Source organism: Mandrillus leucophaeus, unplaced genomic scaffold (assembly GCF_000951045.1).
Source record: "Mandrillus leucophaeus isolate KB7577 unplaced genomic scaffold, Mleu.le_1.0 Scaffold71, whole genome shotgun sequence".
NCBI classification, from domain to species: domain Eukaryota; kingdom Metazoa; phylum Chordata; class Mammalia; order Primates; family Cercopithecidae; genus Mandrillus; species Mandrillus leucophaeus.
In genome coordinates, this window is record NW_012107697.1 from 2,673,615 (window position 1) to 2,696,466 (window position 22,852).

The following is a 22,852-nucleotide window of genomic DNA, read 5'->3' on the forward strand; positions in this document are numbered from 1 at the left end:
GGTGGGTGTTGGGTTCCCTCTCCCCGGGAGGAGGAGCAGCATCTGGGGCTGTGAGGGGCTTTTCCCTCTTAGAGCCCCCTGAGCCCTCCACCCCCAGTGAAGAAACACAAACAAATTCCAGTGTTGGGGGGCGGGGGAGGCTGGTTCCCCAAACCCTGGAGGGATGCCCAGGTACACAAGACGAGAACAGGGCTCCCTACACAGAGGGCAGGCGGGTGGGGCCCGTGGGTGGGGCCCGTAAAGGGAAGATACAGTAACACTAAAGCCACAGTCGAACACAACACCATGGGGAAGGGCGGAGGAGAGGGGGGAAATAAAACACAAAGCCAAGTCGTGGCTGCCCTGGGCTCCCCTGGCCCCCCAGGAGTTCGGGGCTGGTTTTGGGCAGCTGGGCAAGTCTCTGTTTAGCTCCTGGAGTGGGAGGTGGGGGGCGTGCGGGGAGGACCTGGGGAGGAGCGGGCACAGACAGAGGCTCTGGAAGGGGGGGCTACACGTACCACTCCTTCTTGGAAATGAAAGACCCGTCATTCTGAGAAACCATGTTCTCAGCCAAGTCCAGCTGCTCAGGGTCGTACTGGTAGCCCAGAGTCCGGTCCCCGTAGCCGTCCTGACGGGCCTCGGCCTCATCCACGGTGAAATAGGGCCGCTTGGCGTCCTCGTCATATTTGGGGTGGGGGCCGCCCACCTTGCGCTCGCCCCCTCCACCGCCCTCCTCCTCTTCCTCCTCCTCATAGCTGCTTCCACCCAGCGGGCCGGCCTTCTTCTCGTCGTCCGAGTCGTCGGGATACTGCAGGTTCTGCGCCATCGGCGGGTGGTGCTGAGGGATGCCTGCCTTGCTGTAGCCGTTGCCATACACGTGCTTCTTGGTGCTGTAGTCACCCTTGAAGGTGTGCCGGCGCCGCCGCAGGGCGACCACGATCCCGCCGACCACAATCAGCACCAGCAGGACGCTCCCCGCCACGCCCCCAATGATGGCCGTGGGCACCGGCCCGGCGCGCCGCCCATGTTCGGGAGGAGACGGGGTGTAGGGGAATTCTGGGTGAGGAAAAGAGATGGAGGGGACAGCATCAGCGTGTGCTCCTGGGGTGTCGAAGGGGTGGGAGGGAGGCGGGGAAAGGAGAGGCCAGGAAGGACAGGCTGTCTGCACCCCAGATTTGAGCAGCTCCAGTTCGAGGCCCCGCAGCACCCCACCCTTCCTGGAGCCCTAACATGCCGCAGCGTTGGTAGCTGGAGTGAGACAGGCAAGAGGAGAGGCAGAAGGCAGTACCCACAGCACCAGGGCCTTCCATCCCCACTGTCCTTGGTGTGGTGCTGGCCCAGCTGAATCCCCACTCATGGTGCAGTGAGACACATGTGCCACTGCCAGCTTCAGCACACTGTCCACTCGATGCCATTCACTGCCACAACCCTGAGGAGGTATGCCATTCATTCTCATTGGATATCCGAGGAGCAAAGGCTTGCAGAGGTTAAATAACTTGCCTGAGGTCACCCAGCAATAATGCAACGTTGCTTTTCCTGCACATAGAACGTGTGCAAATGTCACCGATACCCCTCTGCCAGACACCTGGCAGTCACTGTGTCCCAACCCCATCGCCTTGGCTTCCAAGACCCAGAACCAGGAGCCACCTAGGTGTTCTGCACCTGATTTTGTCTGCCTGCAGGGCACAGGGAAAACAGGTTCCCAGGCACTGGCTCAGGAGATGCCCTGTGAGTGCCAATCAGCTGCCAAGGTGCCAGAAACCAGGGCTGTGGTTCTTGGCTGTGGTCTGGGCCTGCAGGGCAAGGTGGGGGCCTGGTAGTGCTGCCAGCCTGGGTTATAAGTGTAAGACACCAGTATGGCAGGGCACGAGCACAGCGCAAGGACGGCAGAAATGGGGGTGAAAGCACGTGCGTGTGTGCGTGTGTGGCAATGTCGAGTACACGCAAGTGGGCACATGCACAGGCACACACCCTTGCCATCATAGCAAGCCTGTCACTCAGGGAGCACATGCCGGGAGGGCCCGCACGCCTGTGCTGACATGATGAACGTGAATGGGCAAATCTGTATGCTCAGTGGACACAGCCGAAACAAGGAGGCAGGAAAGGTGAAAAGAAGAGAAAGGAAGCAGGTGGGACGGGAGAGAAGGCTGGATGGGTGGCTTTCTGTGCCAGTGGGGCCGGGCCACAGTACTGTTATTTGGGCAACGCTGCCCCTTCCCTTGCCTTACAGGGCCTGGGAAGGTGGTTGAAACCAGGGCCATGCCACAGGCCAAAGAGGCCCTGAGGTGAGGCTAAGGGAAACGGTTCCTGGCACCACCACAGGGTGGCACCGGAGACCATAGCTGGCCTCAGTCAGAGGCACTAGGCTGCGGGTCTAGGGCAAGCCCAGAAGGCTGACCTCAGCCTCTCAGGCCCTCCTCGCTCCAGGCCCACGTAAAGGGCCAGTTTGCCGGTATACTGCTGCCTGCTCACTCTCTGATTCAGTATCTCTCACTCCATGGGAATCATGCTCCTCCCGGGGCATGTGTGGGGTGCTGTCCCACTCGGCAGGCTGCAGCAGGGTGGAGATTCTAGGAAAGAGGAAAGGCCTTCCAGGAATTTGGGCTGGAAGGGCTGACGAAAACACAGGGCCCAAGGAAGGGAGGCCACTCACTCATCCAAGGTCACGCGGCTGAGCTGGGACCGCCCAGGGGCTCCTGTACATGTGAGCGCTGGCAAAGGAACACCGCCATGGAGGACCCCACTCCCCACCTGCCACCACCATCCTTGGTGCAGGTAAGCCAGCAGCTGCCCAGTACATATTAATGGGATCTTTGTCCTGACCGCCTGTCTCTGCAGCAGCCTCCCTGGAACCTCAAGTGTCTCCCTGCTCACTAGGTCCCATCTGTTTACCGCTCTCAAAAGGGCCCCACAACTGCTCCCCACGAGGTGGGAGCAGCCTCCACCAGGGGTACCCCAGAGGCAGCTGGGAAGAACCTAGCCTCCCCCGTACTCAGCCTGCCTGCCCCTCCTCAGTTCTCACTCAGATCTGAATGATCTCTCCTGTCTACACCTGCCTTCCTCTCTTCAACCATCCCTCCAATCAGCAAACATATTGAGCATCTATCCTGCTAGTCATGGGAGACGAGAAACTCACAGCCTTGCCGGGGAAGCAAAGGACACTCAGAGACAGCACGTGCAGATGTTAAGGGAAGTGGCAGGGAAGTGCAGGGTGCAGGGGAACGAGGTGGCGTGTCTTGGCATTAGAGAAGGCTTCTTGGAGGAGGCCGGACTTGGAGAGGCCAGGAGGCTAAGGAAGCATCCAGATGGAGGGAGCTGCCATTTTTCTGAAACATGTCCCTTTCCTTCCAATACAAGATTCCGTGGTCCTCGGCTTTCCTCTCTGAGTGCTATCTCTGGCTGTGTTGCTCCTTCTCTCTGCTCCAGCTGTCTCGCTGGATGCTTTGTCCTGGGACCCTCAGCCCTGACTCTCTGCTTTCTTTCCTAGTGACAGACTAGTATCAGGAGTCACCCTTATCCTGCTGGCTCTCCAAATTATTTAGGGTACATAGTTCTCGCCCAATTCTGGGACTGTATCTCCATAGCATCTCCCGAACTGTGGCCCATGGAACCTCAAACCATTGGCTCAAAGGGTCAGCAAAAATACGGGGGTCGAAATGTTGGCTTAGACAAAGCATCAGAGCCTGTTACCTTCTCATGCACACTGTGAACTATTAGAGGGACACGTCAAATGCCATGTTTCCCAACATACTGGAGCATGAACCCCATACCTCCTGCCTCCAAGACAGTCTCACATCACTGACATCTGGGCAGACACATTAGAAAACTGACCTCTAGCACATCCTCGTTTGCAATTCTCAGCACCACTTCAAAACCCATCTGTACCAACCCGGTTTGCCGTCTTCCTTCCAAACCCTCTCCATTCGACACAACTCCCCGTCTCCACTGCCACCACCATGCAACTTATGCCAGGTTTTACTGCCGTGGTCAATTCCTAAATCTCCCACTTTTGTTTTGCCTCTGCCTGCCTTGAGTCACCCCACCCACAGTCACCAGGTTAATCTTCACTGTGTAGGCACAACCACTCCCTTTCTCAAAGATCAGCAATGGCTCCCCAGCTGCCTGTTGGGCTGTGCAGTCTGGCCTTCAAAGCTTCCATCATGCAACCTTACCTTGGGTTTGGTCAACTCACCTTCCTTGCTGTCCTTGTTATCCAAGTTGATTCCTTACTACAAGCCTTTATACATGCAGTCTGCCCCGCCAGGAATGCCTTTCCTCATCCTTGCTCCCTGCCTATTGCACTTCTCCAGCCCCTTCTTCAGGAGCCTTCTCTTCTCCAGTTTACCATGATCTTTTTCTCTTTCGAATTTGTATGTAGTAATGGTCTGCACCTCTCATTCTGGTTGCAACAATTGCTGAGGTCATTCCATTAATCACATACTGACATAGCATAGTAAAGCCTGTATAAATTGCAAATAAATGCAAATTAGAATTTACCATGCCTGCCTGTGGTCCTTCTGCCAGTTTTCAAATGGTTAAAGTTCTTCTCTTCTGCAGGAATGAGGACAGGGTTTGAGGAAGTGGCAGCCTCATGATCATTTGGGATTGACTCATTTCAGTGTGTTGCAGTAGTTTATAAGTTCACTATTGTTACTTTTGTGCTTTCTTCAACAGCAGAGACCCAATAAAAAATAAAGCTCTCCTACATTTTCCTCAACTAGTTTGAATTTTCTGGACCTCTCAAGTCACATAATTGCAGTATGGTAGAGTGTACGGTCTTATCTGTTTCACAAGAATGACTGGTATCCCAAGTAGTTTGTAAGTTATAATTGAAAATGCAGGCTGGGCACAGTGGCTCATGCCTGTAATTCCAGCACTTTGGGAGGCCTAGGTGGATGGATCACCTAAGGTCAGGAGTTCAAGACTAGCCTGACCAACATGGTGAAACCGCGTCTCTACTAAAAATACAAAAATTAGCCGGGTGTAGTGATGGGTGCCTGTAATCCCAGCTACTTGGGAGGCTGAGGCAGGAGAATTGCTTGAGCCTGGGAGGTGGAGGTTGCAGTAAGCCCAGTTTGTGCCATTGCACTCCCGCCTGGGCAACAGTGCAAGACTCCATCTCAAAAAAAAAAAAAAAATGCACCTTGAACCTGACCTCTTCTCACCATCTCCATCACTACCACCCTGATCCAAGATACCCTCATCTCTCATCTGGATTATTGACTGCAATGGCTGCCTAACTGCTTTCCTGATTCCACCCTTTCCCTCTGTGGACTGTTTTCCACACAGCAGCCAGACAAATCCTGTTAAAGCGTAAGTCACATCTGCTCAGAGCCCTCCAATGAGTCTCCCTAGAGCCTTAACATGCTCTGCGTGCCCTACGCCCCACCCCACCTCTGAAGTCATCTGTTCCTGCTTTCCTGCAGGCTTGCCCCACTCCTGGCACACACTGCACAGGCTGCTCTGCCCCCGGGAAGCCACTTCCCCAGGGGCCCCAGGTTCTCTCCTTTACCTCCTTTGGGACCCAGCTCAAACAGCCCCTTCTCATCAAGACCTTCCCCAACTACCCTATTTAAAACTGCAGCTCATAAGCCCATTCCACCTGTGTGGTCCACAGCACTTGGGATCCCCTTACCCTGCTCTTTTTTTTTCCTCCTCAATTTCACCTTCAAAATTCCTACTTTTTTTTTGTTTGTTTGAGACGGAGTCTCACTCTGTCACCCAGGCTGGAGTGCAGTGGCGCCATCTTGGCTCACTGCAACCTCCGCCTCCCGGGTTCAAGCGATTCTCCTGCCTCAGCCTCCTGAGTAGCTGGGATGACAGGCATGTGCCACACACCTGGCTAATGTTTATATTTTTAGTAGAGACGGGGTTTCACCATGTTGGCCAGGCTGCTCTCAAACTCCTGACCTCAGATGCTATCTACCCGCCTCAGCCTCCCAAAGTGCTGGGATTACAGGCGTGAGCCACCGCGCCCAGGCTACATATTTTTTAAAAATGTATTTTATCTATTGTCTTTCCTTCTATGCAAAAACATAAGCTCCATCAGGATAGGGACTTCTTGTCTGTTTTGCTCATGGATTTATACCAAGCACCTAGATTGCCTGTCACGTGGCCGGTGTTCAAGAAATATTTGTTGAACGACAGAATGAATTCTACAATGGCAAGATTATGTCTTAGAGATGAGCCTTGTTCTAGGTGGAGCAAGTATTCAGGAGAGACTCAGATAAACCTGCACAGGGCGCACTGGGACCTTGTTTCTCGGAGTGGGTGACAGGAGGAGTGGTGTGCTGGCTTGGGACCAGATTATACTAGGTTTTTTTCTCCTCCACAACTTCTGCTTAATTTTGTTTCCTAAGTCCTTTTCTTCTTTTTTTTTTTTTTTTTTTTTTGAGACAGAGTCTCGTTCTATCGCCTGGTCTGGAGTGCAGTAGAGCGATCTTGGCTCACTTCAACCTCTGCCTCCCAGACTCAAGCAATTCTTGTGCCTCAGCCTCCTGAGTAGCTGGGACTACAGGAATGCACTGCCACACCCGGCTAATATTTTGTAGAGACGGGGCTTCACAATGTTGGCCAAGCTGGTCTCGAACTCCTGATCTCAAGTGATCTGCCCACCGCGGCCTCCCGAAGTGCTGGGATTACAGGTGTGAGCCACCGCACCTGGCCAACCTTTTTCCCCAAGTTCTAAGGAGGTTTACTCTTCCCTGGGGATCTTTTGGGATCAAATAGAACCCTAGTTATTTTGGCTACTTTAGGGCTGGGCCTGTGTAGCAGCAGCAGAATGGCTGGGATGACCTTCCAGCATCAAAGACTTTTGAGTGAGGATACTGAGCGAGGGAGAGAAGAGAAGCGTGGGGACCTAACTCATTTGCAAGCAGAAGGGGCCGTCTGGGGTGGAGTGGAGCGTCCTCCCCTCCCCCTCCACCTCTCCAGCTGTTACACTCAGCCAGTAGCTCCTGTCTCTGTGCCAGGAGCAGAGCTGCAAGGGCCGCAGCTGGGAGAAGAGAGAAGAGCCAGGCCGCGGGGTCATTTATGTTTGCTGGCAGGGGCCCAGCCAGCCTCCCTCACATCCTCTTACAAAGGGAGCAGCTTGTCCCTATTCCCGAAGGGTTGTAGCTTCTCTTCTGGGGTCCCTGGCTGGTCAGGACAGTGGGGAAGTGGGGGCTCTGCATGCCTTTGGGGTCCTGGTTCTCTGAGGTGGGTAGGCTGGTGCTGGGGGCTTTGGATAGATCTGAGGTACAGTGACGTGTTAGGGCTTACAGTCTGAATCTAGGATCTGGAGGTTTGGGGTCAAAGAGAATGTTTGAGTTTGCCTCCAAAACCAATGCCTGGTGCTTCCTCAGGCAGGAAATGCTCTGGCATCAGATTAGGCCCGGAAGCTGCAAGAACTACACTCCCAGCATGCAGTGCAGCCAGCCACAGGGAGAGTGGGGAGGCCTGGGGTCCACCTCTGGGAAGCCCTTTTGTCCATCTGCAGCTGCAGCAGCTGTGCCTCGTGTCAGACCATCAGGCAGAGCCTCAGCAAGCTGGGGGAGAACCGAATCCTCCCAGAGGCACGGATGCAGCTGCCTTCTCAGACCTCCCAACACACTGCCATTCGCCGGCTCAGAGAATGGCACGTTGCCACGGCACAGCCACAGGCTCCCACGTGCACACTCAGCATGCAGACGGAGCCTGCTCACACTGGTTCACATTTACACGCCCAGAGACACATATCCATACCATGGCTGGACAAGCACACTTGCAGGCTCATACCTGCCTCCCTTCCAGGACACTGGCCTTCAAGGCCCACAACTCTGGGTCTGAAGAACTCCAGGCCTGACGGGCAGACTGTGATCCTCACCCACAAGGGCTGAGCCCGGGGTTTCACTGGAAATGTGAGTTGGGACAGACACCCCGCACCCTGGGATGGGAGTGGGGACGGACATCCTACACCCTGGCAGCCTCCCTGCCCTGCTCTTGGGAGTGGCAAGAGGCTGGGTCCCAGCTGGAGAGGCCTGGCCCGTCTCCTCCTGACACCCACAGGGATAGAGCCTGCCTCATTTGCTTTTTTCAGTCTGGTCGAGGCTGCACCCTGGGCCTCTCCCCACCTTGTCATTACCCCAGAGGGAGAAGGGAGGGAGCTTCATTTTGTCACCACTGGGCCCACCCTATGAAACTGCTCCTCTGTGTAAGAGCCGCTAAAAGGGGCTTCTCTGGGGCCTGAGCCCACAGAAGCACACACAGATTCTGCTGGGTCCATCTCCTCAGTGCCCCCATCACCACAGCCACAGCCTGGGCCTGTTGTTTCCCACTAGGGACTCACTCATGGTGGCAGCTCCTAACGGGTGTCCTGGTGCCATCCACGCAACCCCCTGAATGCTCAGTCTAACCCACACACCTCACCATGGTGCTTCCTGGCTGAGAGCCCTTCAGAGACTCTCTGTGGCCAACAGAGAGAAGGCCTTACTTCTTCCTCCCTGCCCACTCTGCTCCAGCCATTTTCCTTCCCATGCTTCCCTGGCCTGGGCGCCCCGCCCTCCAGCCCAGCCTACTCACTCATCTCCCAGCAACCACTCAGTGCTCCCTCCTTAGGGGCCCAGGGCCCCAAGAAGTGGTGCCAAAGCGAGTCTGCACAGGTGTGCAGTGGCCCAGCACACACGTGTTCTGCACACGCGTGTCCCTTCAGCACACCCCCTGCTGCCCACCTTCTGCCCTGCCCCAGTCACTCCTCATTTCCCTTTCCAGATGCGCCCAGGGCAAAGTTATTACCCGAACGAATGGCCAGAATGAAAAATTAAATTTCCACTTATCCCTCTCGCTCATGCATCCCCTCTGGACCAGTGGGGCTTAGAGCAAGGGCATGGCTGTGCCCTGCAGGGTGGGCTCCCCAGAGAATGTGGCAGGCACTGGCGGACGTGGGATGGAGGGTGGTGAGGTCAGCTGCTGCTTGGAAATTGCCTGAGAGCACAAGAACCCACAGCCCTGAGAAGGCTCAGGCCACCTCCCTGAGTCCTCCGGAGGGGGCTGAGAGTCCCGTCCGAGGGAGGCCAGCCGCTCAGCTCCTGGGCCTATCAATGATTCAGTGAGTGCCATGCGTTCCTCGCTCCTGCCTAACGGGGCTGTCAGCAAGAGCCATGTTGTGTCCCTCTTCCAGCTGGGACCCTAGGTGGCCCGGCCCCCTGCCCCCAGCCCACACCCCTCACGTGTTGATAGCCCACCATCAGGGGAAGGTATCGCCGCGCAATGAGTACTGCATGATCGTAAGAGGCCTGAGACAAGTGTGAGTATCTCCACATTAGAGGTTAGGAAGCCGAGGCTCAGAGAGGTGAAGAACTTGCTCAAGGCCACACAGCTAGGAAGAGCCAGTGTGTGAACACTCAGGCCAGGTCTGTGCTGTCCCCCGTGTGACAGTGCCTCCCTGAGGGGTGGTCATGTTCTCTATGGCCACTCCACATGGAACACAGGCCCTGCCCTTCCCACCTCCCCCTTGACTCCCCCAGTATTTCAGGGCTGGAGCTTGGGTAACCCTGAGGCTCCTCTACTCGTACTTTCCCCGCTGGGGAGAAGTGTGTGACACCAGCCCCTTCTGCCTGCCAACCCATGGGAACCCCCCAGCTTTCCCCAGCCTTTCTCCAACCCTGATGCTCCTCCTCATATGACCAGTCTCAGGGCCGAGGCCAGGGATTGCAGACAACAGCAAGTGGCTCCACACTGCCGCCCCTGGGTGAGAGGTGACAGAACGGCTCTGAGGACAGGTAGGCGCAGACCCTGGACAACTTCACATGGCTCTTTCTGCAACTGTGCCCTAAATGTACCCACAAATGAGGTCTCCCACTCCAGAGACACTGGCTCAGAGCTCACGAATTGTCATGGCTTGCCCAAGCTTTGTGGCCGGAGCCCAGGAACTGCCAACCAGTCTTGTGTGTCCCTGAGCACGTTACTTCCTATATCTCAGTCACAGTGGGACACCACTTACTCTTTTAAGACCCTCTGTCCCTTTGTCACCCTGCAGCTAGCTCAGGTCCACTGTAAAAGACACTCCCCACGTGAAGTTGTGCTGGCAGTTTACCCCTGTGTGGACCTGTTTTGATGCTTCCATTAATAATAATGATAATGATGGAGGTCAGGGTAATCATCATGGAGCATTGGCCATTTATTGACAGACTGATCTGTGCTAGGTACTTGACCTACATCACGTAGAATTCTGACAACAGCCCTTCGAGGCACATCATACTGTCCCCGTTTTACAGATGAGGGTCAGACAGGGTCACAGCTGTCTGACATCAAGCCCATGCTCCTTTCATGTCCCAGGTGAAGTCTCTCCTCAGAACATCCTAGCCCTTGTCCTCCCTTTGCCCGGATGGGTAAGTTGACAGAAAGCTGCAGGGAGAGCTCAGTTGCAGGGCACACAAAGCACTATGGCTTTGGGCTACACCTTCGCTTTCTCTCCAGTCTCCCTGCTTGAGGTAAGCCTCACTTTCTGGCTCACGAAGAGGTCCTCGACCACAGGTGCAGACCTTGGAGCAGATGAGCTCCACCTGCAAACCTATCCCCACCACGCCAGCATCCCACCGTGTGTGGTGCTGGCAGATCCACGGGCAGGCTCTGTTGGCCCCCAAAACAGCATTGCTGTAAACAGCACTTCCTTCTTCCCTCCCGGAGCCTTCCTCCTGCCCCTCTCTGATTGGGGGTCACCGTGACTGTCTCATTTACGCCCTTAAATGAAAGAAAGAGAAAAGCAAAGCAAAACCAATGGCCAGAGCTCAAGGGAGAACTAGAGAAGCCGGAAAAGGAGATAATCTTCCTACAGTGGCACTGCCCAAAGTTGAGGGATGCAGGTGGCGAAGGAACCGTGGGTGCGGAGAGGCTGGGGAGGATGCAGCTTCCTACCTGTGATATTGACCTCCACCTGGCCTGAGCGTGTGCCGATGGGGTTGGTGGCCTCACAGATGTAGGTCCCTGCCAGGCTATAGCTGATGGGTCCCTTGAAGAAGAGGGTTCTGTTCTGGGCCTCCACACCCTTGGGGAGAGAGCCATTCAGCCTGTGGGAATTGGGAGACACGCGTAGGGTTATGACTCTCCAGCCTCAGGAAGAAGCTGTTCCTGGGTCACCCACTTGGCTCCAGGCCCTCTAGACCTTTTGCTGAGCTTGTGTGGTAGGATCTGTCTTGGAAGGAAGAAAAATAATACTAATAATCTCTTTCACTTAGTAGTTTTATATTATTCAGCTTTTCATATTTGATCATAATATGGGAATATAGGCAGGCTAGGTAGGTGCTGGTCCCACTTAACAGATGAAACCTGAGGTTCAAGGCCAGGCAACCACAGCTGGCAGGCAGCAGCACGGGAGCTGCAGGCAGCAGCATGGGAGCTCCAGCCAAATCTCGGGACTCCTGGTAAAGTGCTCTTTCTAGCTTCCTATTCACGTCTCATGGTTGTTGGTCCCTGGTTCCCTGGGCAGCTGGTTAATAATACAGATGCCAGCCTGGCGTGGTGGTTCACGTCTGTAATCCCAGCACTTTGGGAGGCCGAGATGGTGGGTGGATCATGCGGTCAGGAGTTCGAGACCAGCCTGGCCAATATGGTGAAACCCCGTCTCTACTAAAAGTACAAAAATTAGCTGGGCGTGGTGGTGCACACCTGTAGTCCCAGCTACTTGGGAGGGTGAGGCAGAAGAATTGCTTGAACCTGGGAGGTGGAGGTTGCAGTGAGCCAAGATTGTGCCACCATATTCCAGCCTGGGTGACAGAGTGAAACTCCGTTTCAAAATAATAATAATGATAATAATAATAATAATAATAATAACAATAATAATAATAATACAGATGCTTTGGTTCTAACCCCAGATCTCCTAAAGTAGAACCACTGGGGCAAAAGGCCTGGGCAAGCCACTCGGGTAATGAGATAGGAAGTATGTTCCATTCCACTACTTTGTGTTTTTGTTGGGAATGTCACAGGACTTTTTCACGGGGGAAGTGACTTGCAAATTTGCCAAAGACAAGGGATCTTCTTCCTTCCTCCTGACCCCCACGGCCACAAAGCTATTCTGTTGAACCTACCAGTTCCTGGGTCCTCAGAGTTGAACCCGGCCAGCAGGCTCTGTCCACTCACACCTTCAGAAGCACTATTTACTCCAGAAGTGGAGGATCACAGGTGGGGCATACCAGTGCCCTCTGCTCCCCAGAAAAAGGGGACAGACTCCTTCTGGGCAGCTGTCTCTTGGCCACCCATATCAACCTTCTCCTTGGTTCCCCACGTTCCTGTCTTTGTGTGTGTTCCATCCAGCTCTTCTCTGGGAAGAGCCTTGGCCCCAGCTGTCTGAGCCGGCTGGAGGGGAGACAGGACCCTTCAAGGTCAAGGCGAAGACCGTGAGGCCAAGAAGGGGATGGCGGGCTGCAGGGCACGTGCTCCATGAGCACAGGCGTTGTAGGCTGGCTGCTGCCTCCTCCCCAAGAATCTGGGGGTGCCAGAGAGAAGGCATAGGAACAAAGAAACAGCTGAGATGCTCCAGAACACCGGCCTCCCGGGGGACACCTCGATAAAAATAAATACTGGGGGGTTGGGGTTGGAGTGACTCAGGCTGAATCACCAAAGGAAAATGACAGAACTCTTTATTAGGAAGAGGGAGGGAAGCAGATCACAAGGGAAACCCCTCTGGCAGAATGGCTTGTTCCACTGACCCTGACACTGTCACACACGGACGTAATGTATATGTGTGTGTTGGCGGTGGGGGTTTCTCTCATGGCCCCGCTTCTCACTGAGCCCAGACCCTAATTTCTTCCCTGTCTAAGGCTCCTGGAGGTAGGGTGGTTGCCCCCCATCACCCGTGGTCCAGCCAGCCGTCTTCCAAGGTGACTGGCCAGCCCTGCAGCACTTACGTGGTCCAGTGGTACTCAGTGGCTGGGGGGTTAGCGTCAGCTTTGCAGGTGAGCTTCACATCCATCCGCTGCAGGTACCAGTTGCCATCAAACCCCTCAATGGTTACCTCGGGCTCATCTGTGGGGCAAGGGATGTTTGAAGAGGGTGAGGTCAGGAGAGGGGGACTTACAACAAGGGAGCTTCAGCCAGGAAGGGATGGAAGGAGCAGTGGCATGGAAACAGCCAGGAGAGAGGGAAGTGTGGGAGGGAGGGTGGCGATCACAGAGCCCTGGAGTGGAAACAGGAGGGGGACACGGAAGGAGGAGAGAAAATGAACAAAGGGAGGAGATGGGGGAGACAGGAGGGGAGAAGAAAGTACCCCCAGAAAGAGAAAGGGAGGAGAAAGGAGAGGAAGAGGGAGGAGGGACAGTGGCGCCCACCCCAGGAGGCCCCTGGCAGCCAGCCCTGCTCACACTGCACATTGAGAGTGAGGCTTTCCTTGAAGCGGTCCATGTGGTAGTTGACGATGCAGGCCAAGGACTGCTGGTGGGCTTCCCTGCTGGGCACCAGGCGGTAGCGGCTAATGACCGTCACCGTGCCGTTGGGGTTCCGGATCTCTTGATACTCTGCCTCGCCTTTTAGCCGAGTTTCCCAAGATACCACACTGGGAGGCTTCCCATTGGCTGAGGTGCAGGTGGCCACCAGGACCTTGTCATCCTGCCCCTTCTTGGCTCGAAGCACTGCCTGGGTACCCTCTATCCAGTTGGTGGGTTTGGCTGTGAGGAAGCAGAGAGAGTGATGGGACTAGCTCTGTTGACTCGTCCAAGATGCACTGGCCAAAAGTGTGTGGTGTCCATCAGGCCTTGTCTTCAGGTCCCCTTGGCCATCCCTGCCTCTCAGCTGTGCTGCATCAAAGCCTGTCCCAGAACCTCTTGCAGGAAGTTCATCATGTCTAATGTTATGTCCTCTCTGTCCTACTAGTCATATCCTCGTCATCGAGCTTAGGTCTCCTGGAGTCCCGGCATGTCTAAGGCAAGCAGTGCAGGTGGCTCCTTTCCTTACTGTGGTGTCTGATGCTGCTGCCTGCACAGTGCCTCGTGGGCTTCAACCTGAAGAATGACGTTCCCCACTGTCTAGAGCTAAGCCCCTGCCCCTAATCCCTAGTGAATCATGGGGTGGCCTGGCTAGAAGGGACTGGAAGCCTCATGCCTGGAATGATGGGAGCATGCCCACCCAAGGGGGATGTCTGGGGTCACTGAGGCATCCTGAGGATGGCCATGCCCCAAGGTAACAGGCCTCTGGATGAACAGCGAGGGGACCCAGGGCAGCTTACCCATCACCGTGAGATTGAGCTGGCTTTCCCGATTGCCCGTAGGGAAGGTAGCAAACTCGCAGATGTAGACACCCTCATCCTCCAGCTCCAGGCGGGAGAGACGGATGGTGCCATCAGTGAAGGAGGGCCGCAGGAATTCCACGCGCTCGCGGTAGGGAGCCAGCACGGACACGCCCATGGATGGGTTGTAGATGGCCACGTTCTGCTTGGAGCCATTGGTGGCTTGGGTGATCTTCTGCCACGTGACCTGGGTGATCTTCACGCTGGGCAGCGGGTTGGCAAAGCTGCAGTGCAGAACCACGTCTGTGCCGATGAAGCCATACATGGAGTCATTCACCTGGACCACCTGGGAGTGGGCGCCTGGCCAGGAGGATGGCAGAAAGTGGTCAGTGTCAGGCGTAGCCTCCCCCCACCCACACAGTTCCCTGTGCTCTGGTCTTGTCTTTTATAGCAGTCATTATTGTTTTTATTCTGATTGTAAAAATATTAATTACTTGTTATAAAAACACTCTAGGCAACACTGAAAAATCATGAGAAGAAAGTGACAACATCCCATGATCCTTCTGCTCAGGATAATCTTGAAGGATCTATCTTCTTTTACTTTATATCTGTGTATATCCACATAACCATCTACCTATTTTAAAAAGTCAGAATCATGCTGTACATATTATCCCATAAGCTGCTTTTTCCCTTAGTGATAGATTATAAACATCACTCTGTGTTAGTAAACATATGTCTGCACCTTCATTTTTGGTTGCTTTTCGAGCAGAGCCCCAGCCTGGGAGCCATGCACCGACTGCTTTGCCTTCCTGGGCCTTGGTCTCCTCCTCTGTTAAGTGGGGCAGAGAATCCAGTCCTCTCTACCTCACAAGGTTACTGGGGGAACCAAATGGCGTGATGGATGAGAAGGTGCGTCAGAGGCAGGAGGCTCTGGGTGAGCTTGAAGGCCCACGGTGACTGTCATCATGGCCACCCTGCTGTCTTCTCCCACACAGCTGAATCCTCATGCCCTGGTGCACTGGCTGGGCCCCCTTACCCAGCTCGGCAGAGGGAAGTGAGCACTGCATAAGGCCGGGCCTCCACTAGCTCCCCATGGCCTTCACAGTGAGGTCTAAATGCCTTCTCCTGGCAAGACCTCCTAGCACATGCCTCTTGTCCACCTCTCTCCATCAGCCACACTTTCCCACTGTATCAGACTGGGCCCATCCTCAGAACATGCCACATTCCTGGTTTCCTTCCCTCTTCCTCCCATTTATTCAGCCGCGATTTGCCGAGTGACATATTCCAGGATCTAGTGTGAGCATTTGGGTCATATCAAGGAGCAATTCAGTCCCGGCCTCCATGGAGCACAGAGCCTATCCACCCAATACTCCTAGACTTTTACCCAAGCAGCTCCCTCCACCTAGACGGCCCTTCCCCTTCTCCACCTGTGGACCGCCCCCTGAGGCCACCTCAGGAGCTTCCCTGATCTTCCCCGCCAGAGCTAACCTGGCCACCTCTAGCTCGGCTCTTTCCTGCCTTGGAAGGTGGTGGTTACACATCTGACTTCTCTACCAGACTGTGAACTCCTCCAAGGGCAGCGTCTGTCCTTTCCATCTCTGTATCCCCAGTGCCCAGCGCAGCATCTGGCACATAGTAGATGCTAGTAAATATTTGTTACTACACAAATCGCAATGGAAGTCAAAAGAGCAGACATTTGCAAGAAGGAGGGAGTGAAATTCCCTCCACTCTCCACATGGGTTGTGTTATCCCCTTTAGAATGTCCTTTGTTTGGGCTTCCTTACCCCTGAACTTGGCTCAGCTCCATTAACGTGGGGCAGCTGTCCCCAGCACTAGGCTGTACGCTCCAGCTCTCTCCTGAGTCCTGCCAACTCCCCACAAGCCGTGTCCTTGCTGTCATTTGTATCCCTCATGTTTTTGTATCCTTACTTCACTCACTTTATTAAGCGTCATCAATAGCATCAAGAACACCAGGCCCTGTACTAACCCAAGGCAGGGGGAGGGCCTAAATGACCAAAGGAGTCTGGGATCCAAGAGTGGAAATTTGGGGCTTATGCTCACTCGCCTCCTCGGCATGACGGGGACATTGTTGCAGCACAGGCTCCTCTGAGGGCCCCAAAACCCATGGTCAGTGCAGTAAGTTGCTCCCCTCTCTTCTGCTCAAGAGGCCACGGGCCAGGTCTCTAGGTCACTGCAATATCCCTGGTGCTCAGCATAGAGTAGCTACTCAAGAAATACTTGCTGAATAAGTCTATCTTTGGCTTCACCAAGACAGGCCCTGCCATGTTCTGAAAGTTTCCCTGAGGTTCCCCCTTCTCTGTGCTGATGCACATCCACGCAGCCCTTCAAGGTCCATCAGGCCTATCCCCAGCCTCGCCCGTCCAGCTGTCCCCTCTGCCAGCCTGTGGGGTGCTTCAGAGCTGATGTTCCCTGGGCAGAGGCCCCATGGGCTGGGAATACAATGGGAGAAGCATCCAGCCACGAGTTGGGAGGGCTAGGCTGTAGCCTGCCTCTGCCTTTAGCAGGCAGTGGGACCGTGGCCAGTCACTTCCCCTTTCTGAGCCCTATCTTCCTCCTCTGTAAGGCAGTAGGCTGGCCTCCCAAGTCCCAGTGGTCCTCTTGGCCCTAACTGTCTGATGGCAGCCGAGTGCAGCTGTGGCCCCACTCCAGAAACAGTCCCATGGTGAGGTCAGTGGGCCAGACGGCCCAGCACTCTTGCTGACGGGCTAGCTGGCAAGCAGCTAAGCCCTAGGCCCTCTCCAGCAGGATAATTGGGTGCTCCCCACCCCTCCCCCAGCCTGCTGGAGGCTGCCCAGCGGCTGAGATAATGTGGGCATAATTGGGGAACTTGCGCCACACAAAGCCAGGAACAGGAAAAGCCAGTTGGGAGGGCTTGGGCCCCAGGTGAGAGCACAGGGAAGGGGTGTGGGTTCCAGGAGCCATTTCGGGGTTGGTGCCATGCATGGTGGACCCGCAAGGGGAAACGGCCCCCTGAGCCCCTGCAATCCTGTCTCCTCTCGTCCCCTGAAGGTGTGGAGGCAAGCAGGGCACAGTCCCTGGGGCACAGGCTGACATTCATTGGCTACATCTTCAGTGGTGACCTCACCCTCAGAGCTGTGTCAATGCCAGGAGGGGAGATGGCTGATAGCGGCCAGGCATGGGGTGGGGAGGGTGCTGAGAGGTGGCCGGGCACCCCAGAGGCTCCCTTACATCTACCAATCCCTCACCAGGCAGGGGTGGCCCTCCCCAAGCCCATGTCTATGTTGGGGTGGAGGTTGCTTTTTTCCCTCCACTGTGGCACTCCCAGAAGCAACCACATGGTGGGGAAGTAAAGGATGTCCCTAGCCTCTCTCTTACTGGGCACCAAGTAGGTGCCCCTAGCCCTGACCCTTTATGCCCTGGTGATGGGCAGGGTGGGGTGGAGAGGGGAGGATCTTCAAGGAGCAGGTACAGATTCACTTTGGCGTTTGCCTCTTTGCCACATCTGACTGTTAACAAGGCCAGGGGAGCGGGGGTGGTGAGCATAAGGCAGCTCTTGGAGTAAGGGGCTTGGGGTCATTAAGGGTGGGGATTGGATCCCAGAGTTCTGGAATTGGGAGGTGCTGGAAGATTTGAAAGGCCTAAAAACTCCACTTCCCCGCTCCAGACTTCGGGTCCGGGAACCTAAGCCTCTTGTTAGGGGCTGCCTGCCCTGGTCCAGGGACTCAGGGTTGGGGAGAAGGACTGTCGTTCTTTAGATTGGGAGGTTTTCAGAGGGGAGCAGAGTCCAGGTGTCTCTAACAGGCGGGGTTAGAATGCCAGAGTCCACAGAGGAGCAGGGATCACCACCAGAAAGAAAGAGAAAGAGCTGGATGGGAGCAAGAATCCCGGAACAGGTGGGCCATGAGAAGGCAGGATTGATTAAAGGCAGCCTGCTCCAGGGACAGGCAGAAGAAACAGGGGCTTAAACACTGCACAGCCCCTCTTCTTGCCTGTCCAAGCTTCTCCAGACAGTGCAGCCCTGACAATCTGAAAGCTGAGCTGACGTCTCCCACCTTCTGAAGGCTGTTCCGTCACCACCCTTTCAGGCAGCATGGCGGGGCTGTTAAGAGCCAGGCAGTAGGGGTTTGCAACCACCTCTGCCATTGATGAACTGTGCCACCTTGGCCAAATGACTTAACCTCTCTGTAGCTCAGTTTGTACCAAGGTTGCACATCTGCAAAATGGGGATTATAATAGTTAATACCTGCCCTATAAAACGGCTGTAAGGATTAAAAGAGGGAGTCCATGGGAAACTCAGAAAGCAGCACTTAGGACAAATGAAAGGCTCATTAGATGCTAGTTTCCATCATCATCATCACCATCATCTTTCATCTATGAAGCAATAGGCCTCCCTCCCTGGAATTTCATTCAACAAATATTTGCTGAGCGTCTACTCCATACTGGACACTGTACGGAGTGCTACTAGGCACCCCTCTTCCAGGACGCTCTTGTGACTGTCATCTCTTCCTACTCAGCTGACAGCTCTATTAGTACCCCAATAACATGTAACACTGACCTGTACCCCTTTATCTTCTACTTCCTGGCATATGTGTCTAGCCTGTCTACTGTCTCCTAACCAATTGTAAGCCCCCCTGCAGGAGATGAAAGGACCAGGCCTGGCCTTGGGTTGAGCTGACCATGTCACGCCTGACACTGGCAGGGTCAAGGGCTTGGGGAGTTCCCTGCTGACTTTCTCTGATTCCCTAAGCAGTCAGGACTGGTCCACAGAACACATCCTCTTTTCTTCCTTGCAGGTTCCCTCTTACATGAGAAGCAGAGGCTGGCCCAGATGCGGGAACTGGGACCACTAAAATGGTAGCATATTGGAGCTTAATGGACCATGCAATCCATCATTTACAACGATTGGAGGGATTAGGTCACCTGCCCAGGGACACAGAACAGCAGCACCCAGCCCAGTGCTTTCCCACCCTGCCACAAAAACAGACTCTGGCTCAATCTAACTCCCTGGGGCCTCTTTCTGGGTGGTGTCCCTCCTAGAATATAACCTCAGTGACTCCTTTGCCCCTTGTGAGAAATGGCACAAACACCAGCTACAATACTGGTATGGCCACTGCATCTGCAGGTCACCTGACTGGGTGTCAGGTGATAGGTCAGAAACAGGGGCTTTGGGGATCCCAGGTGTGTGTGTGTGTGTGTGTGGTGGGGGGCACCTGCAGGAGGCTACAATGTGCTGAGCAATAAGAGCCAGAGAGGTGGGGAGTGAAGGGCAGAGGCATCCATAGAACCTGTGCCCTCAGCAGAGGGGCTCTTGTATCCCACAGATATTAAAAGAATCAGTCTTGTTTTGTTTTGTTTTGTTTTTTTCTGACTTCAAGCACTGCCTATATTCTCCCTGACCACCCTATGAGCTCCAGGATCTGGGACCCATGCCCCTGGGGCTTGTTCTCAAGTGCCTCAGTTTCCCCACTAGAGCTCAGGTTGGGCAGTTCAGGCTGCCTCGCTTCCCAGAAGTGCTGAGCCAGCATGACGGGCCTCAGGCCGGCCCCCTGAGACGTCACAGACCTGCAAACGCCTGAGCTCAGCAACAAAACACAAAGGCTCCTCAGTTGTGGCGGACAAACCTGCTCCCCAAGGCCCTGCCTGCCGTGGAGCTCATCCGCAGGCCAGGGCCACAGGTTCCCACGCAGTGGGGTGTGGCGCACTCCGCCCCCCACATACCCGCTTCCAGCAGTTTCTCTTCCTGCCCTTTTAAATCCCAGACCCCTCTCTTCCTAGCAAAGCAGGCTGGAACTGGGCTCAGGGGTAGGTGAAAGTGGGTACCTAGGTGAGGCGAGGGGGATTCGGGGCTTCCTGGCATGAACTGCTTCTTTTGTACTGGCTGTGCCAGCCCACCCCAGCCCCTCCTTTCCTGAGACTCTGCCCAGGGGCCTTGAAGTGGCTGGGCAGAGGCGGCCGACCTGGCCTGGAGTAAAGTGGCGGCACATTGCAGAGAGGGACTGGGTCTGTGTGCACGTGTGTGTCTAAGGTGGGTGCTGAGCTCCCCCATAAGGGCCTCTATGAAATCGATATTCTTCGGGATGCATTTCTAGGGCTTTCCAGGGATGCTCCCACCCCAGCCCAGGAACTGGCAGAAGGGGACAGGATGTCCGGTGAGAAACCGGCTAAGTGGTAAGTGGGAGTGACTCACCCACTGGGAGGGGCAGGGCCTCCATCTGAAACCCTGCTGAGGCAGCACAGTGACCTAAAGGGTATAGGCCCCCTCCTCCCCATGCAGCCGCTTCCCCGAATGTCAACTCCCAGGGCTGGCCAGCTCCATACCTTCTGAAGTCAAGGCCAGCTCCACCTCGGAGAGAGGCCGACGTGGAGGAGCGTGCGATCAGGACACCCACCCCCTTTCTGGGGTCCCCTCCTTTCACAGGTTTGCCAATCAGTGTCACCTAGACCCCGATCATTCTGTCAGCAAAACCCAGAAGGCAGGGCTCTCACTGAGCTTGTCCTGTCTCATTTCCCCATTAGTCCAGGAGATTCACGGGTGCCCAGTCCTGCCTCCAGACTCCCCTCTACACTCAGGATGGGGAGGAGGGCTCAGCAAGGAAGCAGAAGCAGACCCAGCAGACCCAGTTCATTTCCTGGTGCTCTAGCCACCTTTCTCTGGGACTGGGCACAGTCTGGACTTGAGTCCGGCCTGGCCTTGCACTGCTGTTAGTCTAGCATCTCTGTGTCCCCTGCCGCCTGCAGTGCAGAGACTTTGGCTGGTGGGAGGTGCTGATAACATCCCATGAGCCCACAGTCAGGGGCTAACTGCTACCATCCAAGTCAGTGCCTCCGCCTCTCCTTTGGGGTCACAAAAACTGCCGATGTTTTCCTCTTGCCTGATGATCCCCCAACTCCCCACATTGAGCTGTTTAATGATGGGCTGTGGGGCTGGAGCCCGGCACCTTGGGCGGGAGAGCACAGTGTGTGGGAGAGGAGGGGGCACGGCAGCCTGGGAAAAGCCCTGAGAGAAGGAGCCAGCGCAGGAGCCCAGGATCTTCCAGACAGGCCAGGCTGGCCAGGCTCTGCTTCCCTGGCAGTACAGAAGCCCGGGATGGCAGCAGTGATGGCGGTGCTCTGGCAAGTCCCGCCTCCCTCCAGCAGGACAGGCTGGGGGACAGAGATGAGTCAGGGAGCTGAGTTTTGCCTTCTCCCACCAGGTGGCTGAGGACACTTGGACTCTGTCCTGCAGGCCTGTTTCATGCTGGCTGCCCCATCCCCACCGCCCATCGTGGGGCTGGTCCTGAGCCAGCCTCTGACTCCATTGTGGCACCCCAGGAACACAGAGCCTCTCTCGGCCCTGTCCGCCTCTAGTCTTCAAGGCGTCCTCTTGGACCATTCTCCTGTACCTGCCACCTTTGCTCTGCTCACCTGGACGTTGGGAGAGGCGGGCTCTGGTCCCCACTACTTGGTCACTGTTTTTCTATATGGCCTTGCATAGGGTAGTTTCCTTTGCTGTAAAATGGGAGTATTGGCTCTGATTACCTCGGGGGACTGCACTTTGGACATGACCTGTCCAGCTCTCTCTGACCCAGCTGTGCCTTTGCCTTGGATCAACTTCTGGAGACCTATCTACCAAGTGGCTACTCTGCCTCTGTACACCGCCCAGCTCTTTCAGGAAGACCTCCCAGGTTAAGTGGAATGCCAGGAAAATCCAGGCCACAGCGTGGCACAGCTGGAGCACACAGGAGCTCTCCAACAGTCAAGTAATCACCAAGTCTTACTGATGCCAGCTCCTCAACAGCTTTTGAATTCTTCTTGATTTTCCAGCCCCACTGGTCTTGATTCAGACTTCCTAAGCCCCCTCCCACTAGTGCATACCTCCCTCCACCTCACCTCCGGCAGTCTCCCTTTCTTATTTTCTCAATATTCCTGGGCTGAGTCTTTGCACTAGCCCTTCCCTTTGAACCTTAGCACCTGCCATCTCATGCCTCCCTCCATTTCCCCAAGGCTTGCCCCTTGTCCAGGCCAACATCATCCCTTCCCTAGTCCACTCTGCATCACGCTAAGTCTACAGTCTCCTGCCTCCAGCTGTGCCCTGTAAGTCCTTCACTCAGCTGCCAGAGGGATCTCTGTAAAATGCAAATCAGTTACTACTTCAGACCCTCCCATGGTATCCTGCAGCCCTCAGGATGAAGGTTTTCCGGGCTCTAGACCCTATCACGGGCATCCCCATCCTCCAGCCACTTCCTCTCCCAACTTTCTCTCTCTTCCTTGCCACACTGAACAATCCTGTTGGTTTAGGTTGCTGCCTCGGCTAAAACTGCACCACTCCCCCGTTACCTGCGCAAGTCCTTTTCATTCCTCCCTGAATCACCTTAGAGTTGACTTTCAAGGGGGAGGCTTCCCAGAGCCCTCCTCTTCCTACCATCATGGATTGGGTGTTCCTGCACCCCCAGGGTCCCAGTATCTCGGCGTGCACCTGTCACAGCGTTTCTCCTACTGAGTTTGGAAAAGGCCAGGACTTCAATCAACCCAGTGCCTGGCACATGGGAAATGCAGGGGGCTCAAGTGGCAGGTGGAAAAGGCTGTGAGCAGCTGGGGGCCCGAGCCAGGGTTAGCCATTTCTCAGGTCTGACTGCAGCTTCCTGGAAACTGTACATTATGCAAAAGGCAGGAATGGAGAGTGAAGCCTCACACCTGCATGGAAGGGAAGCAGGTCAGGGTCTGAATCTTCTCCTTCCT

At 55.2% G+C, this 22,852-nt stretch overlaps 1 protein-coding gene across 3 annotated transcripts in view; it reads right to left on the reverse strand.

Moving 5' to 3' along the window:
* PVRL1 (poliovirus receptor-related 1 (herpesvirus entry mediator C)) overlaps positions 1-22,852 on the reverse strand; it is a 96,894-nt gene that overhangs the window by 28,460 nt on the left and 45,582 nt on the right. Inside the window, exons 2-6 of one of the 3 annotated variants that reach the window (XM_011964955.1) lie at positions 14,153-14,512; positions 13,293-13,595; positions 12,840-12,957; positions 10,852-11,003; positions 343-1,035 (exon numbers count right to left, since the gene is read on the reverse strand). In XM_011964955.1, the coding sequence (XP_011820345.1) occupies positions 488-1,035; positions 10,852-11,003; positions 12,840-12,957; positions 13,293-13,595; positions 14,153-14,512 (1,481 nt within the window). In that variant the 3' untranslated portion in view covers positions 343-487. Of the gene's footprint in view, positions 1-342; positions 1,036-10,083; positions 10,342-10,851; positions 11,004-12,839; positions 12,958-13,292; positions 13,596-14,152; positions 14,513-22,852 lie in introns of those variants that run through there. The other 2 variants (XM_011964957.1, XM_011964956.1) reach the window with 2 other exon arrangements.